Source organism: Hypanus sabinus, chromosome 14 (assembly GCF_030144855.1).
Source record: "Hypanus sabinus isolate sHypSab1 chromosome 14, sHypSab1.hap1, whole genome shotgun sequence".
NCBI lineage: Eukaryota > Metazoa > Chordata > Chondrichthyes > Myliobatiformes > Dasyatidae > Hypanus > Hypanus sabinus.
In genome coordinates this window covers 19,120,914-19,140,131 of record NC_082719.1, presented here as the reverse complement: position 1 = coordinate 19,140,131, position 19,218 = coordinate 19,120,914, and the positions used below count along the sequence as shown (strand labels likewise).

Sequence of the window (19,218 nt, the reverse complement as noted above, 5' to 3'; positions counted from 1 at the left end):
AGAGATGCTGTTGTGTTACAGTGTGGTGTTCGCGCTTGGCTGGGGCCTGGCCTCTCCTGTCAGTGCTGCCCTCCTGTGTTCAGTGGAATGACAAGCTGGACTGTGTGCATCTGCACACTGCTGGGAGACTGCACCACTGATGGCCAGACATTGTCACTCAGGGTCTTTGATTATATACAGTACCTATAAAAAGTATTCAATCCCCCTTGGAAGTTCTCATGTTTTATTGTATTTACAACATTGAATCACAGTGGATTTAATTTGGCTGATCAACAGAAAAAGACTCTTTCAAGTAAAAGTGAAAACAAATTTCTACAAATTGGTCTAAATTTATCACAATTATTAAACACAAAATTATTGCATAATTACTCACCTCCTTCAAGTCAGTATTTGGTGAATGTATCTTTGGCAGCAATTACAGCCTTGAGTCTGTGTGGATAGGTCTCTAACAGCTTTGCACATCTGGACACTGCAATTTTTCTCCATTCTTCTTTACAAAACTGCTCAAGCTCTGTCAGATTGTATGGGGATTGTAAGTGAACTGCCCTTTGCAAGTCTAGCCACAAATTCAAAATTGGATTGAGGTCTGGACTCTGACTTGGCCACTTCAGGACTTTAACTTTGTTGTTTTTAAGCCATTCCTGTGTAGCTTTGGCTTTATGCTTGGGGTCGTTGTCTTGCTGGAAAACAAATCTCCTCCCAAGTCACAGTTCTCTTGCAGACTGCTTAAGGTTTTCCTCCAGGATCCCGACAGCATGATGCAGCCACCACCATGCTTCATGTTAGGGAAGGTTGCTTTTGATGATGTGTGGTGTTTGGCTTACACCAAACATTGTGTTTAGTCGGATGGCCAAAAAGCTCAATTTTGGTTTCATCAGATCATAGAACCTTCTTCCAGCTGACTTCAGACTCTCCCACATGCTTCTGGCAAAATCCAGACGAGATTTCATGTGAGTTTTTTCAACAGTGTCTTTCTCTTCGTCACTCTCTCATAAAGCAATGAAGCAACCCGGGCAACAGTTGTATGCGCAGTCTCTCCCATCTCAGCCAACTGAAGTTTGTAACATCTCCAGGATCTTTTTGTGGTCTCCCTCACTAGTCCCCTTCTTGCATGGTCACTCAGTTTTTGAGGATGGCCTGCTCTAGGCAGATTTACAGCTGTGCCATATTCTTTCCATTTCTTGATGATTGACTTAACTGTACTCCAAGGGATATTCAGTGACTTGGAAATTTTCTTGTATCCATCTCCTGACGTGCTTTTCAAAAACTGTTTTGCAGAGTTGCTTGAAGCGTTCTTTTGTCTTCACAGTTTAGTTTTTGCCAGGATACTGACTCACCAGCAGTTGGACCTTCTAGTTACAGGTGTATTTTTACTACAATCAATTGAAACACCTTGACTTTTCATTTAACTGATCATGTGACTTCTGAAATCAATTGGCTGCACCAGTGATGATTTGGTGCATCATATTAAAGGGGTTGAACACTTATGCAATCAATTATTTTGTGTTTTATATTTGTAATTAATTTAGATCACTTTGTAGATATCCATTTTCATAAGACCATAAGATATAGGAGCAGAAGTAGGCCTTTCAGTGATTCAGGTTGACTAATTTCTGATAGGCAATGGAATGAATCACTATTGTACTTCTCACCTTCACCCTGCTTCAAATGGGGAAGTGGAAAAGTTAGTTTACAAGAAAAGAAGCGTTGAGGAAACTGGTCATGTAAGGTTCATAAAATAACTTCTAAAGAATAGAAAAAACACTACACTTCACAAGGTGCACCCATGCAGAAATGCTGATACATAGAAGATTTAAGGTATGATTCGGTTTCATTTAGCCTGTTTTGGAATGAAGGATAGAGAAGAGATGTTCTGACACCTTCAACATCTCACTAGATCAGACGAACATCCCCAGGGGCTTCAAGGCCACATTCCCCTTGACCTCCTAACATCAGGCTGAAGGTACCACAGCATAAGAACCAGAACTGTCAGGCTCAACAGCTTCTTCCCTCGGGGTGTTAAACCTCTTAACACCCTGCAGCCATCCAGCACACACTTACATCCTGTCTGAATGCTTTGCTGCCTCCACCCGACTCCCCATCTCACAGGCACACTCTCCTTTGAGATCAATAGGGTATCTGTCTGTCTATCATTCTCCAGTGGTCACTTTTCACACTTTATTGCAGCTGTTTCACATCTTTATACAACTGTTTGGTTTACTGTAATAGTGCCAGTAACTCACTGGAAAATGTATCATATTATTATGTAAACTGTAAAGAAGTGAAATAAAGAAATGTTTGGGTACTCACAGGAGTAACATCAGTCTTACATAAACATGCATCTCACATGATGTCAACCTGTCAATCTTCAGGCCGTTGTCACTCAGGGACTTGTGCTGACATTATTTTGTGACTATATGTTCTGGATTCTAACCACATGTGCTGTGTTTGACTGTATATTCTGTGTTTTGCATCCTGGTCCAAGAGGAATGCTGTTTCGTTCAGCCGTATACATGTGTGTGGCTAAATGACAATAAACTTGAACTTGAGAGGGTAGATCAAACATCATTACACCAGCTGTTAGGGAAAAGTGTAATGGATTTGGAGGAAATGGTGGAGATATAATTTTCTACCTAATTTCTCACCAATATTCACAAGATAATTTTTAAAATGTAGACTACCTAGTCCTGGCAAATGATATTTATAAGAAAAATAAAGACTATGAGACTGAATATATTTCTGGTGACTCTGACAGCATTTCAAGAAATAACATATGTAATATTTCTAGCCAGAGTCAAGTTGACACCACATCCTCGAGTATGAGGAAAGCTAAAACTCCAAGAACAGGTGCAAGTGAAACAGCAATAACAAAAGTCCTACTGCTAAGAGTGCAAAAAGGGGTGATATTTTTAATTCGTAAAATGTGCAACCCTTGAAAAAAAGAAAGCACTACTAAATATGTAATGTAGTTTTTATAAAAATATTATATTTTAATAGACTGACAGCACTCTGATCTGCAACAATGTGCACAGAAATTTGTAATGGCAGTCTGTGAAAAACCCTTGAATAATCTACAAGCTTCTTGTGTGTACTTCTCATTCTTACCATCAAGCGGAACACTTTATAATGGATTCCTTTAAATGTTAGGAACCAATTCAGCTCACATATTTCACAACAGGAAATAGTGTACTTATAAATGCCTCATCAATGTCAAACATGGCAATTTGATCAATAAATGTAAAGTTCATGAGCGGCATGTTGGATCCAAAATTGACAACATGACCAGAAGTAAAGGTTGATTGTTAAGAAAATTGAAGGCTAATGGAAGTGGATGTGATCAGGTGGTCAAAATAGTGAACATAAACAGGGGTTCAGAATGAATTATTATGAAAAGGTAGAACGATTTACAAGGATGTTGTCAAGGCTGGAACAGTTTACTTAAGAGAGATTGGCTAATTGTTTTCTTTTAAACAAATGTAAAGGGAGTTTATCAAGGGTCAATACAGAGGACATTGGTGGAAAAATAGATGAAAAGTAATGAGTGGGTTAGAGTGGTTGAGGTAAATATTATTCACGCAGAGAATGGTGGAGCCTTGGGACTCACTATTAAATATTGAGAGGGTCAGAAAGTTTGACATTAAAAAACTCCCAAAACACCACAGTTATGGAATCAGGGTCAGCCTAACAATTTTTTGACAATATAATCAGATGGGTTTTTACAACAATCCAGTCGTTTCTGGGTTACAATTAACAGCTTCGAAAAATGTTGAATAATTTAAGTAGCTACCATGGGGTTTGATCACCTCTCATTCATTTCACTGGCGCAGTCTAACTCTGGTACTTAACGAATACATTAAAGGACTCCTCAAACAATGATCTGAAATAAATAACGGCAAAACACTGAATATTGGCTGCAGGGGGAAAATTCTTACCACGGCTGAGGAAGCGGGTTCTTATCAGTGAGTATTTTGCTCAATGTGGATTTCTCGGCGATCAGCGTGTCGTACTTATGGGCCATATTCAAGATCTGTGCTTACTTTCCAAATGTAAGCAGAGATTTAGCGGCGTCGCTCGGTTAGAGTGAGCTCGGGGGCTCGCTGCTCCCGAACACAGCGCCGACCGTAAACAATGCGGTTGCTCGGATACGCGTCGCAAACCAAGTCCTGGACATCGGCCCTCGGCGCCTCCCACATTCCCAATGGTTTTGTTTTGGCAAGTGAGGGAATTATTAGCAAGTGGGGCGGGAATGATTGAAAACGCGAAATCTAAAATTTTAAAAAAATCCAATCTAAAATCAAGAGCAAAATCTAAAATTTAAAAGCAGTACTGACATCTGAAAATCGACACAGAAAAAGGAAAGGGGTCTGCTTGACCTTTTTTTGATCCAGGAAATGGTCATATCGGGAAGGTCAAGCTTTTGTTATTGGTATTAGGACATATGCAGTAATGTGGCCAACCCCACGTGTCACATGACTGTTCCTACCAGTCACAACAGGGCATGATGCTCAAGTCCCTTGAGAATGGGGGCCAAAAGTATCAAATGTTGCCCTCGTCCTGATGACCACCATTGAAGGCAGTCTTGGTCAGATCTTTTGATGTTGTGCTGGGGTTCTTCTCTACCCCCGCCTTCTTTATCATCCTCAAAAGGGCAAAAAGGCAGGTGGGTGGATGTGGAAGATGATTATCAAGGTGCTCACCCCAGAGAACATCAATGAACTAAAGAGAGACTATGCAGGTTGAAGAATTATGAAACTCCTATTTTGACTCTTGGATTCGCTGGTGAGAAGCAAGCAAGGGGTTCTTCATCTTCAGAAATGTTCAGAAAGCAATACAGAATCGGAGCCAACTCCAGGCAGACTTGTAGCAGCTTCTTTTCCTGCAGTCACATGGTTGGGTGTGAAAAAGGAACTCCAAGTGGCAAAGAGCTAGCAATCTGAGCTCTCCACTTTATGGAACAGGATGAGAGGTATCCTCACTTCTACTTCCAAAAGGGCTCTCGGGGGATCTCTGTTACCCACAGCTTAAAGAAGAGGATTGCTCAGTACCATCCTCACAGACAGACTAGAGGATCTGCATATCCTCACTGTGCCAGTTTGCACGAGAGTAAGACCACAGACAGCACAGCCTCCCAGAATGTCCTGTGTTCTATCACAGAGTGGAAGAGTGGTGCAGCCACAGTCCCTGGAGAAGCTAACAAACTCCATCCAGTCACTTGACACAAATAAAGCTCCCAGAAGTGATGACTTGCCAGCAGAGTCTACTTGGCTCTGTAGGACTGAATGAGCCCAGACATGCTGGAAAGGAGTAACTATGCTTCTAGCTGGCAGCATATCTGACTGAGGGAGGGAGAGCATCATCGCCTTTGCAACAAGTAGAAAGGGGGGAAGAGGGAGGACATCAGGAATGTGAATTATAAGGTGATTTTGCTGGATTTTGATGTTTTTGACCCGAGGTTCTTTCGGATGAGACATAGAACTAGTTGCTTCATGATTGTTTTATTAAGCGCTTAAGAGAACAAAGAGACTGGAAGGGGAGAACCTGGTAGGGACGGCAGGCAATAACAAAGAAGAAAGAAGAAAGAAAGCATGGGAAGCCAATGTGCCCTGCTCTTCTTATACCCCGGGTTACAGACATTCCATTCAGATTTGTAGATAATAGATAACCCCTATTCAAATAATGCAATACCTGACAAGCTCCAGAATAATACAGAGAACTGTAACTCTAGGGGACACACTGAACACTTATGTATACAATACATATGTAATTATATGAAAATAATAGCAGGCAAGAAAGTAAACTGCAAAGAAATAACAATTATACAGTCTAATCCAACACTGTCCAATACCTTTGCCAACCAGATTATGTCTGCTCTGGGATGGATGATCCACCAACACAAAGCCAGGTAGGAACATCTCTGACAGCTTTGTGCTATGCAGGGATATATTTGCCCTTGTGTAGTATGGAGGGGTGGATGCCTACCCAGTCGGCTTGGACCAGGAGAAGGCCTTTGATAGGAAATAAATATACTTTATTTGTGATTTAAAAAGAAGAGCCCTCCCAGACAGAGCACCCCCAATATATACTGCCTTCAGGATGGCTAAGGTGGGGAAGAGACAGTCACCCAACTTTTTGAAAACTGTGGATGTGCTGAAGAGGGTGTGCAGAAGAATGCAAGTCCATGTTCCAGTTTATCCCCAACATCTGCATGATAGAGGACTCTGATCTACGGGCTTTTCCTGCTGATACACACTGAGGTAGAAATCAAAAGCTACTGGGTGGTCTTCAACTCAGTGAAAGATGCCCTTTGGTCTGCCTGAGACTTGCTGGTCTTCCAGTCCAGTGAGGTATCTGTAAGGGTACGCTGCAGACTGGCACAGTCAGTACATGCTGTGCGATGCACTGAAGCTCTGTGCAGCCAGTGCGAAGGCTCTGTGGGGAAGGAACCACAGTCTAGCTCCTTCTGCTGCCACATGTGGTCATGCAGATATAGGTGGGAGAAGCAATGCAATGAAAAGCAATGAAAAGGTATCACTTCAGGTAGCACGTGAGTTTGTTTTTCTTTAAAATTTACACTACTGAATTATCGACCAGGGAGAAGCGCTGTCGATGTTTTGGGCCGAGACCCTTCGTCAGGACTAACTGAAAGGAAAGATAGTAAGAGATTTGAAAGTAGGAGGGGGAGGGGAAAATGCGAAATGATAGAAGACCGGAGGGGGTGGGATGAAGCTGAGAGCCAGAAAGGTGATTGGCAAAAGGGATACAGAGCTGGAGAAGGGAAAGGATCATGGGATGGGAGGCCGAGGGAGAAAGAAAGCGGGAGGGAGGAGCACCAGAGGGAGATGGAGAATAGGCAAAGTGATGGGCAGAAAGAGAGAAAAAAAGGAAGGTGGAAAAAACTAAATACATCTGGGATGGGGTAAGAAGAGGAGGAGGGGCATAAACGGAAGTTAGAGAAGTCAATGTTCATGCCATCAGGTTGGAGGCTGGGCTGTGTGGCTTGGAAGGCCTACTCTGCACTGTATCTCAATTATTGACTACAAGAATGGGAGAAGGTACATTCTGCAAGGCCACACATTGAGAGCACACAGAAGGCACGTGAAGGCAGCAGAGAGGATACATCGCTGCCTCACAAGCTACCCTCCCACCTTTCCCTTTGGCCACCTCTTGTTTCATTTCCAGAAAAGAATGCTGTTCCCCGACTGGCTTCATCAGCCGGCCTGGAACCCCAAACCAGAACAGAAAGAGGCTACTGTTGATCCCAATGGGCTGCTTAAGGAGAAGAATGTTGTTATAATGTTGTAACCTTGTGCAGTGACATGTAGCCGCAGTTCTTCAACCATATTTCTTACACTCTTCATACTAATGCAAATACTTTTCAAAATCCACCTCGTCTGTATTTCTCGCCTGCTTGGTCTCTGTCTGGAATGTTCTTTATTTTAATGCTGTTTTGTGTAAACTCAAAATCTAATCCTCAGAAGCCACGTACCATATCAGCAAATCTATGCTGCACACCCTTAGTGCTGGGAAACTCTGAGTAAACGATGAGTTGCTCAGAGTTGCTCAGAGTTGCTCAGTACTGTACTCCATATGGTAAGGTAATGTTTGGCATTCATGTGGTAAAATTTCTGCTCTGTACATTCCTGTGTTGGAGATGTAAGGCCTGCCAACCCACGAATCAACACCTGGAATGTGTCTGTACCTGCCGGAGCGCCAGCTCCCTGCACCCAAATATCACCTGATGAGGTTTATTGAGGCATCAGCAGTGCGTAAACCTCAGGCAGTGCCTCTGAATGGCATGACAGCATACGACAGGAGGCATCGCTGGAGGTGGAGTTCGTCTCCTGTCAACGCAGATTGTAATTTGAAAGATTTTTTTAAAAAGTTAAACAATATTTTATCTTCTAATCTTCAGGCTGGGAATCCAATCCTATGCTGAGGATCTGTCGCTTAGCACATCTCGCCCGAGAGCAGGCTCACGTAGATCTTGATTTCAGCTGTGACCAACGCCTGAAAGCCAGTGGTTCCCTACAGAATTTGTGATGGCAGATAGCACATTTCAGGCCACTACATACTATTAATTTTAGAAGCACACACAAAATGCTCAGTGGAACACAGCAGGCCAGGCAGCATCTCTAGGGAGAAGCGCTGTCGATGTTTTGGGCCGAGACCCTTCGTCAGGACTAACTGAAAGGAAAGATAGTAAGAGATTTGAAAGTAGGAGGGGGAGGGGAAAATGCAAAATGATAGAAGACCGGAGGGGGTGGGATGAAGCTGAGAGCCAGAAAGGTGATTGGCAAAAGGGATACAGAGCTGGAGAAGGGAAAGGATCATGGGATGGGAGGCCGAGGGAGAAAGAAAGCGGGAGGGAGGAGCACCAGAGGGAGATGGAGAATAGGCAAAGTGATGGGCAGAAAGAGAGAAAAAAAGGAAGGTGGAAAAAACTAAATACATCTGGGATGGGGTAAGAAGAGGAGGAGGGGCATAAACGGAAGTTAGAGAAGTCAATGTTCATGCCATCAGGTTGGAGGCTACCCAGGTGTTTTCCCTCCAACCTAAGTGTGGCTTCATCTTGACAGTAGAGGAGGCCACGGATAGACATATCAGAATCGGAATGGGATGTGGAATTAAAATGTGTGGCCACTGGGAGATCCTGCTTTTTCTGGCGGACAGAGCGTAGGTGTTCAGCAAAACAGTCTCCCAGTCTGTGTCGGGTCTCACCAATATATAAAAGGCCACACTGGGAGCACTGGATGCAGTATACCACACCAGCCAACTCACAGGTGAAGTGTCACCTCACCTGGAAGGACTGTCTGGGGCCCTGAATGGTGGAGAGGGAGGAGGTGTCAGGGCAGGTGTAGCACTTGTTCTGTTTACAAGGATAAGTGCCAGGAGGGAGATCAGTGGGAAGGGATGGGGGGGGGGAATGAATGGACAAGGGAGTCACGTAGGGAGTGATCCCTGCAGAAAACAGAAAGGGGGGGGGGAAGATGTGCTTGGTAGTGGGATCTTGCTGGAGGTGGCGGAAGTTACGGAGAATTATACGTTGGACCTGGAGGCTGGTGTTTTGGTAGGTGAAGACAAGGGGAACCCTATCCTGAGTGGGGTGGTGGGCGGATGGGGTGAGAGGAGATGTGTGGGAAATGGGAGAGATGTGTTTGAGAGCAGAGTTGATGGTGGAAGAAGGAAAGCCCTTTTGTTTAAAAAAGGAAGACATCTCCTTCGTCCTGGAATGAAAAACCTCTTCCTGAGAGCCCTTACACTTTCTCCCTCACCACCACTCAGGGCCCCAGACAGCCCTTCCAGGTGAGGCGACACTTCACCTGTGAGTCGGCTGGTGTGGTATACTGTGTCCGGTGCTCCTGGTGTGGCCTTTTATATATTGGTGAGACATGACGCAGACTGGGAGACTGTTTCACTGAACACCTATGTTCTGTCCACCAGAGAAAGCTGGATCTCCCAGTGGCCACATATTTTAATTTCACATCGCATTCTGATTCTGATATGTCTATCCATGGCCTCCTCTACTGTCAAGATGAAGCTACGCTCAGGTTGGAGGACCAACACCTTATATACCAGCTGGGTAGCCTCCAACCTGATGGCATGATTATTATTTCATTTCTGAAGATGACAGGAAAATCGTTAGACAATCCGAGGCCAGTCCGTGCTTTCTTCACTTACTACCAAGTCTGTGTTCAAGTTCAACGCTTCAAGTTGACAGGTGCAAATTATAGATAGGGAAAAATGGGGGAAAGACAGGCACAATTTAGTGGAAAAATGAAAAAGACTGCAAATGCACAATTGACCAATCAGTTCAAGTATTCTCGCCCCTGTAATTTTAATTGACGTGTGGTGCTTTTAAACAAGCTTTGACAATCACTTCCTCTTGGAGGCAGTGCGGATGTGTGTGTTGTCTGGCTGTGCGCAGGCGCAGAGAGAGTTTGCGCTGGGATTTTCTCAGCCCTTTCGTTTGTTTAGGGAGAGCGGCAGGCTGCGCCCGTCTGCGGGAAAAAAGCCTACGGGACCCTCTCCTGCCTCCCGTTAGAATGGGGCTCCGCTCGGGGGTCACTTACACACTCGGTATCTTGTGTATCATTCTGTTGATAGTGAGCATTGCACTCCTGGTCGCTCAAGTCTTTCCGAAAGCCGTCGAGAATTACGTTAAAAGGGTAAGGGCTTGCGATTTGCAAATCTGTTTTGTCAGTCCTGCTTTCCACCTGCTCCATACTTTTGGATATTCAATTTTATTTTTGAGGCGGCGTTGACGAGTGCAGAGATTGTCTTCGTGTGATGCTGATCCAGCAAAATTAGCACTAGGGGTTGAGGCATTGGTGATTACGTTCCCAGACAATGGAGATACTGTGTGCTTCTGTTGTGCACTGTTCTGAACTTTAAAAACATCAGCCGCGCATGCTTATGGAACAACAGAATTAATCGAAATAATTATGTTGTAAGACAAGCCTGAAATTGTGCAGTGCAGAGCTGATAATACATCTTTCTGTAGAAATACTCTCGCTTCTAAACATGTTTTTAAGCATGAGGGCTCAGTTTCGATTTTAATTTTTTCCACTAACGTGCATGTACGTGGGGAAGAGCGATGTAGGAAAACATTTTGGACATTTGGAACTTGTAGGTACAGCTGAGTCATTGTACTAGGCTGACTCAGCCTGTATTAAAAAAAATACATTGAGAACTTTTATGTTTAAATTGTGTTATCACAAATTAAGGCAAACAAATAATTGATAAACTGTGATGAATAAACTGACTGGAAGCTTGGTTGAAAGCTCAACTTCACATATCCTAATTAGTATCAAATCCTCTTTATTTTTAGTTTTGTTGCGATACCGTGCGGAATAGGCCCTTCGAGCCCAGTTATCCCACAGTTTAAACCTTGCCTAATCACGGGACAATTTACAATGACCTTTAACCTATCAACCTTTATAGTTTTTGGACTATGGGAGGAAACACGTGTTCACGAGGAGAACATACAAACTCTTTACAGGCAGTTATGGGAATTAACATTCTTGGGTTCATCGACTGCTGGTTTAAAACATCTCTTTTTCTGAGAGTTTTCAGAATCTTCCATCATACTCCCAGCATTCTAAGACAACTGCATCTAATTGTGACGACCTGATTTTAATTACTCTTTCATACACATGACTATCTCCCCAATCATGAAGACAGCATCATAATTTAATTGCTGACAGAGGGAGCTTGCTGTGGTTCCTAGAACAATGAAAAACATTTTTATTTGGCTGGATATCTGAGGGCGATTTGGTCTGTATTGGGTACGGTACACACAAGCTGTGTTTCGTATCACTGGATGCCATGCTTGTAAGCTTTGAGGTTTGAACATCAAGCAATGGAAAGAATATGACACAGCTGTAAATCTGCCTAGAGCAGGCCATCCTCAAAAACTGAGTGACCGTGCAAGAAGGGGACTAGTGAAGGAGACCAAGAGACCTAAGACAACTCTGGAGGAGTTACAAGCTTCAGTGACTGAGATGGGAGAGGCTGCACATACAACTGCTGTTGCCCAGGCGCTTCACCAGTCACGGCTTTATGAGAGAGTGGCAAAGAGAAAGCACTGTTGGGGGGCGCGGTGTAACTCAGAAGGCATCTGGGAGACTCTGAAGTCAGCTGGAGGAAAGTTCTCTGGTGTGATGAAACCAAAATTGAGCTTTTTGGTTATTAGACTAAACGCTATGTTTGCAATAAGCCAAACACTGCCCATCAACAATACACCATCCCTTCCGTGAAACACGGTGGTGACTGCATCGTGCTGTGGGGATGCTTCACTGCAGCAGGCTCTGGAAGGCTTGTGAAGGTGGAAGGTGAAATGAATGCAGCAAAATACAGGGAAATCCTGGAGGAAACCCTGATGTAGTCTGCAAGAGAACCGCGACTTGAGAGAAGATTTCTTTTCCAGTAAGGCAGTGACCCTAAACATAAAGCCAAAGCTACACAGGAATGGCTTTAAAACAATAAAGTCAATATCCTGGAGAAGCCAAGACGGAATTCAGACCTCAATCCAATTGAGAATTTGTGGTTGGACTTGTAAAGTGCTGTTCACTCATGATCCCCATGCAATCTGATAGAGCCTGAGTAGTTTTGTAAAGAAGAATGGGGAGGAAATTGCAGTGTCCAGATGTGCAAAGCTGATAGAGACCTATCCACACAGACTCAGGACTGCCAAAGGTGCGTCGACTAAATACTGACTTGAAGGGGTGAGCAATCAATTATTTTGTGTGCAATAAATTTAGACCGATTTGTAGACACTTGTTTTCACTTTGATGTGAAAGAGTCTTTTCTGTTGATCAGTGTCAAAGCCAAATTAAATTCATTGATTCAATATTGTAAAACAATAAAATATGAAAACTTCGGGGGGGGGGGGATATTTTTTATAGGCCCTGAATGTGAGCTTCTTGAGGAAATTTTCTGTTGTATGTCTGTGATAGTGATAATATTTACTTATTGAGATACAGCATGGAGTAGGCTTTTCCAGCCCTTCGAGTTACATCCAAGCAACCCTGATTTAACCCTTCCCTTATCACGGGGCAATTTACAATGACCAATTAACGTACCGACAGTTTTTTTTTACTTTACTGGGTTATTGATGCATTAGTGAGGACCAAGCATTATGAGAGAATAAATTGTCTTGACTCTTAAAAAATCTTTTTGAAGATAATAGACAATAGGTGCAGAAGTAGACCATTCAGCCCCTCGAGCCTTCACCGCCATTTTCAGATCATGGCTGATCATCTACTATCAATACCTGGTTCCTGCCTTGTCCCCAAATCCCTTGATTCCCCTATCCATAAGATACCTATCTAGCTCCTTCTTGAAAGCATCCAGAGAATTGGCCTCCACTACCTTCCGAGGCAGTGCATTCCAGACCCCCACAACTCTCTGGGAGAAGAAGTTTTTCCTTAACTCTGTCCTAAATGACCTACCCTTTATTCTCAAACCATGCCCTCTGGTACTGGACTCTCCCAGCAACTGGAACATATTTCCTGCCTCTATCTTGTCCAATCCCTTAATAATCTTATATGTTTCAATCAGATCCCCTCTCAATCTCCTTAATTCCAGTGTGTACAAACCCAGTCTCTCTAACCTCTCTGCGTAAGACAGTCCGGACATCCCAGGAATTAACCTCGTGAATCTACGTTGCACTTCCTCTACAGCCAGGATGTCCTTCCTTAACCCTGGAGACCAAAACTGTACACAATACTCCAGGTGTGGTCTCACCGGGGCTCTGTACAAATGCAAGAGGATTTCCTTGCTCTTGTACTCAATTCCCTTTGTAATAAAGGCCAACATTCCATTAGCCTTCTTCACTGCCTGCTGCACTTGCTCATTCACCTTCAGTGACTGATGAACAAGGACTCCTAGATCTCTTTGTATTTCTCCCTTACCTAACTCTACACCGTTCAGATAATAATCTGCCTTCCTGTTCTTACTCCCAAAGTGGATAACCTCACACTTATTCACATTAAACATCATCTGCCCACTCACCCAGCCTATCCAAGTCACCCTGAATTCTCTTAACATCCTCATCACATGTCACCCTGCCACCCAGCTTAGTATCATCAGAAAACTTGCTGATGTTATTCTCAATGCCTTCATCTAAATTGTTGACGTAAATCGTAAATGGCTGTGGTCCCAATACCGAGCCCTGTGGCACCCCACTAGTCACCACCTGCCATTCCAAGAAACACCCGTTCGCCGCTACCCTTTGCTTTCTTTCTGCCAACCAGTTTTCTATCCATGTCAATGCCTTCCCCCCTCTCCCCCCCCCCCCCCCCCCCCGATGCCCTGAGCTTTGATTTTACCCACCAATCTCCTATGTGGGACCTTATCAAATGCCTTCTGAAAATCGAGGTATATTACATCCACTGGATCTCCCCCGTCTAACTTCCTGGTTACATCCTCAAAAAACTCCAATAGATTAGTCAAGCTAGATTGGTAAATCCATGCTGGCTCAGCCCAGTCCTATAACTGCTATCTAGATTTGCCACTATTTCATCTTTAATAATGGGCTCTAGCATCTTCCCCACTACTGATGTTAGGCTGACAGGTCAATAGTTCTCTGTTTTCTCCCTCCCTCCTTTCTTAAAAAGTGGGATAACATTAGCCATTCTCCAATCCTCAGGAACTGATCCTGAATCTAAGGAACATTGGAAAATGATTACCAATGCATCCGCAATTTCCAGGGCCACCTCCTGGATGCAGACCATCTGGACCTGGGGATTTGTCAGCCTTCAGTCCCATCAGTCTACTCATCACCGTTTCCTTCCTAATGTCAAGCTGTTTCATTTCCTCTGTTACCTTATGTCCTTGGCCCATCCATACATCTGGGAGATTGCTTGTGTCTTCCTTAGTGAAGACAGATCGAAAGTACTTATTAAATTCTTCTGCCATTTCTGTTTCCCATAACAATTTCACCCAATTCATTCTTAAAGGGCCCAACATTGTTCTTAACTATCTTCTTTCTCTTCACATACCAAAAAAAAAAGCTTTTGCTACCCTCCTTTATATTCCTGGCTAGCTTGCGTTCGTACCTCATTTTTTCTCCCAGCATTGCCTTTTTAGTCAAGTTCTGTTGTTCCTTAAAGATTTCCCAATCATCTGTCCTCCCACTCACCTTAGCTCTGTCATACTTCCTTTTTTTTTAATGCTATGCAATCTCTGACTTCCTTTGTCAACCACTGTGGCCTCTTTCCTCCCTTTGAATCCTTCCTTCTCTGGGAGATGAACTGATTTTGTACCTTGTGCATTATTCCCAAGAATACCTGCCATTGCTGTTCCACTGTCTTTTCTGCTAGGATATCCGTCCAGTTAACTTTGGCCAGCTCCTGCCTCATGGCTCCATAGTCTCCTTTGTTCAACTGCAACACTGACACCTCCGAGCTGCCCTTATCCTTCTCAAATTGCAGATAAAAACTTATCATATTATGATCGCTACCTCCTAATGGCTCCTTTACTTTAAGATCGCTTATCAAATCCTGTTCATTACATAACACTAAATCTAGAATAGCCTTGTCCTTTGTCGGCTCTCATACAAGCTTTTCCAAGAATGCATCCCTTAGGCACTCTACAAACTCCCTATCCTGGGGCCAGCACCAACCTGATTCTCCCAGTTCACCTGCATGTTGAAATCCCCCATAACTACTGCGACATTACCTTTGCCACATGCCAATGTTAACTCCCTATTCAACTTGCACCCAATATCCATGCTACTATTTGGTGGCCTGTAGACAACACCCATTTGGGTCCTTTTGCCCTTACTGTTCCTCAATTCTATCCACACAGACTCCACTTCTCCTGATCCTATGTCCCCCCCTTGCAAAGGACTGAATCTCATTCCTCACCAACAGGGCCACCCCACCCCCTCTGCCCACTTTTCTGTCCCTATGATAGCACGTATACCCTTGTACATTCATTTCCCAGGTCTGATCTCCCTGCAGCCATGTTTTCGTTACCCCAACAACATCATAGTTACCCATTCGCACCTGAGCTTCAAGCTTATCCGCCTTATTTCTGACACTTCGTGCATTCAGATATAGAATTTTTGGCCCATTTCTCCTCTCTCTGTCTGAATCTCTGCCTATTGTGCTTAACCCAGCTCCCTGAACTACCATCGGGCTATACGCCCCTAGAATTTTGTTGTCCTTCCTAAATTTACTTATTCTTTCTGCACATTGTTCTGCCTCACCTTTCTCTACTACACACTTAATATTCCAGTAATATTCCAGTGTAGTCCCCACTTGATAATTGCTTACAATTGCTTCACAAGTCAAAGGTGAGATAATTATTCAGCATTGACAATGTGGAACTCTGCTACCTCTTGAGGTTTGGTTAATTGAGGTCTTCAATACCAGGAGTGAGATTGTTTTAGTTAGGCATGCTGTCAAGGGTTGCAGAGCAGAATGAGTTCAGAGGGATCATCCGCATGAGCATATCTGCAGATGTTGGAAATCCAAAGCTGGAGATCCTCTAGCATTGTGTGAGATGCTTTGTAAATGGATCATGACTGATTTACACTTTGCCCTATTACTCACTCAAGATTTAAGTTCGATGTAGACTGGCCTACTTGTTCTTATGTTCTGAACAACTTGTGTTTTTGAGCAGATTTTGGCAATGGGATAGACCTTTAGGGGGAAGTAGTTGTGGTGCCAAAGAAATGCTCATCTTGCAAAACTGCTAAATTTTGGACTCATTTTAAAATTCCCACATGCATATGAAGAGGATTTCTTTTTTGCTTTTAACTTTTTATTGATTTGTTATTTCCTGGAAAAATAGTTGGAGTCTTAACAGTTCATTGGACAATAATGAACAGTGCTCAAACAATGAATAATATTTTAATCATCTCTAGATTACAGTATTTATAATACCTAATACAATGGAAATGCTGTGTAGATAATTGTTAAACTATAGTTTAGGGAATAAGGACGCTTCGGAGGAGGCTCAATACTAAAGTCCCACATAGGAGATTGGTGGGTAAAATCAAAGCTCAGGGCATTGGGGGGAAGACATTGACATGGATAGAAACTGGTTGGCAGATAGAAAGCAAAGGGTAGCGATGAATGGGTGTTTCTCGGAATGGCAGGTGGTGACTAGTGGCCACAGGGCTCAGTATTGGGACCACAGCTGTTTACAATTTACATCAACGATTTAGATGAAGGCATTGAGAATAACATCAGCAAATTTGCTGATGATACTAAGCGGGGTGGCAGTGTGACATGTGATGAGGATGTTAGGAGAATTCAGGGTGACTTGGATAGGCTGGGTGAGTGGGCAGATACTTGGCAGATGATGTTTAATGTGAATAAGTGTGAGGTTAACCACTTGGGAGTAAGAACAGGAAGGCAGGTTATTATCTGAACAGTGTAGAGTTAGGTAAGGGAGAAATACAAAGAGATCTAGGAGTCCTTGTTCATCAGTCACTGAAGGTGAATGAGCAAGTGCAGCAGGCAGTGAAGAAGACTAATGGAATGTTGGCCTTTATTACAAAGGGAATTGAGTACAAGAGCAAGGAAATCCTCTTAGTACAGAGCACTGGTGAGACCACACCTGGAGTATTGTGTACAGTTTTGGTCTCCAGGGTTAAGGAAGGACATCCTGGCTGTGGAGGAAGTGCTGCATAGATTCACGAGGTTAATTCCTGGGATGTCCGGACTGTCTTATGCAGAGAGGTTAGAGAGACTGGGCTTGTACACGCTGGAATTGAGATTGAGAGGGGATCTGATTGAAACATATAAGATTATTAAGGGATTGGTCAAGATAGAGGCAGGAAATATGTTCCAGATGCTGGGAGAGTCCAGTACCAGAGGGCATGGTTTGAGAATAAGGGGTAGGTCATTTAGGACAGAATTAAGGCAAAATTTCTTCTCCCAGATAGTTGTGGGGGTCTGGAATGCACTGCCTCGGAAGGTAGTGGAGGCCAATTCTCTAGAAGCTTTCTTTTTTTTTAATTATTTTTTTTATTAGTTTTTCAAAACATCTTACAAATTAAAAACCCCAAATCCCAATGAGGAACATTAAAACAGTGCAAAATTAAGTATTAGTTAATACAAAATTAATACAATAACAATATGCTACAAAGGAAGAGAATTTAGCAAAAAAAAAGCACCTGAATTAAAGACAAGTAAGCTTAGTGTCCTCCCCAAGCCCCACAACACAAGAAAAAACAACAGCAACTCCAGACCAACCACAACACAATATAGAGAGTATAAGTCAGGACAGCCAAACTCCCAGACTGTGAATACACTCAGCAACAGAGGGTAATAATGCCTTCTACCAGAAAAAAAAGGAGCTGAAAGCAAGGGACCGAAAAGAAAAAAAAACCCTAGTCAAGAGGAAGGTTATGAAAGTACTCGATAAAAGGTCCCCAGACCTTATGGAACTTTAGATCCGAATTGAGAACTGAATAATGAATTTTTTCAAGGTCCAGACAGGCCATGATGTCGTTAAGCCATTGAGCATGAGTGGGCGGGGCAACATCTCTCCATCTGAGGAGGATCAAGCGTCTAGCCAGGAGAGAGGCAAAGGATAATATTCAGCATTTGGTCGGATCCAGACATAAATCTGTCTCGCCCCAAAAACCAAACAGAGCAATTAAGGGGTTTGGTTCTAGGTGCTGATTCAGAATACACGATAACATAGTGAAGACATCTTTCCAGAATTTCTCCAAGCTAGGACAGAACCAGTACATATGGATGAGAGAGGCCACGCCCCTCTTGCTTTTATCACAGAGCGGACTAACGCTAGGGTAGAATCGAGATAGTTTAGATTTAGACAAATGGGCTCTATGAACAATCTTAAACTGTAAAAGGCAGTGGCGAGCACAAAGAGAGGTTGAGTTAATTGATTTGAGAACTGAATCCCAGCTCTCCTCAGATAAGGAGATATTTAAATCCTGCTCCCAGGCCATTTTGATTTTATCCATGGGGGCCCGTTGTAAGGCCGCTAGTTTATCTCGGATGATTGATATTAAGCCTTTACCTAGTGGATTCATGGAAAGAAATAGGTCCATAGCATTTCTCGCAGGCATTTCAGGAAAGTTAGGAATTAAAGGAGCAATAAAGTGTCGGATTTGGAGATATCTGAAAAAATGAGCATTGGGCAGATTGAACTTAACAGAGAGCTGCTGAAAAGAAGCGAAGCGATTATCAATGAAAAGATCTTCAAAATGTCTAATGCCCTTCCTATACAAAACCTGGAATGCTGAATCGTATGTAGTAGGTAAAAAAAGGTGATTATGAGCAATAGGGCTGGAAATGGAAAACCCTTGGAAACCATAGCATTTCCTGATCTGAGCCCATATACGCAAAGTGTGTCTAACAAGAGGATTAGCTATTGATCTGGGCAGACTACTAGGGAGTGCAGAGCCAAGAAGTGCAGAGATAGATAATTCTTTAGTGGAGTTCAGCTCCATCGCCACCCAGTTAGGGCACTCGGGTTGGCCATGGAAGAAAGACCAGAAGGTAGCACAACGTATATTAGCTGCCCAATAATATAAACGAAAGTTAGGTAAAGCCATGCCACCCTCTTTTTTAGATTTTTGGAGATGGATTTTATTAATTCTAGAGCGCTTATTCTGCCACAGATATGACAAAATTATAGAATCTAAGGAATCAAAAAAAGATTTAGGAATAAAAATTGGGATAGATTGAAATAGGTATAAAAATTTGGGGAGAACATACATTTTAACAACATTAA

General features: G+C 43.1%; 2 protein-coding genes across 4 annotated transcripts in view; one reads left to right on the top strand and one right to left on the bottom strand.

The window, feature by feature from the left end:
* zgc:158260 (uncharacterized protein LOC571389 homolog) overlaps nucleotides 1–4,203 on the bottom strand; it is a 47,706-nt gene extending 43,503 nt beyond the window's left edge. Inside the window, exon 1 of the mRNA XM_059988822.1 lies at nucleotides 3,933–4,203. Coding sequence (XP_059844805.1) covers nucleotides 3,933–4,018 — 86 coding nt within the window. The 5' untranslated portion in view covers nucleotides 4,019–4,203. The remainder of the gene's footprint in view (nucleotides 1–3,932) is intronic.
* Nucleotides 4,204–9,904: 5,701 nt separating this feature from the next.
* LOC132404577 (lysosome membrane protein 2-like) overlaps nucleotides 9,905–19,218 on the top strand; it is a 62,579-nt gene continuing 53,265 nt past the window's right edge. Inside the window, exon 1 of one of the 3 annotated variants that reach the window (XM_059988821.1) lies at nucleotides 9,905–10,166. In XM_059988821.1, coding sequence (XP_059844804.1) covers nucleotides 10,044–10,166 — 123 coding nt within the window. In that variant the 5' untranslated portion in view covers nucleotides 9,905–10,043. The remainder of the gene's footprint in view (nucleotides 10,167–19,218) is intronic. The other 2 variants (XM_059988819.1, XM_059988820.1) reach the window with 2 other exon arrangements.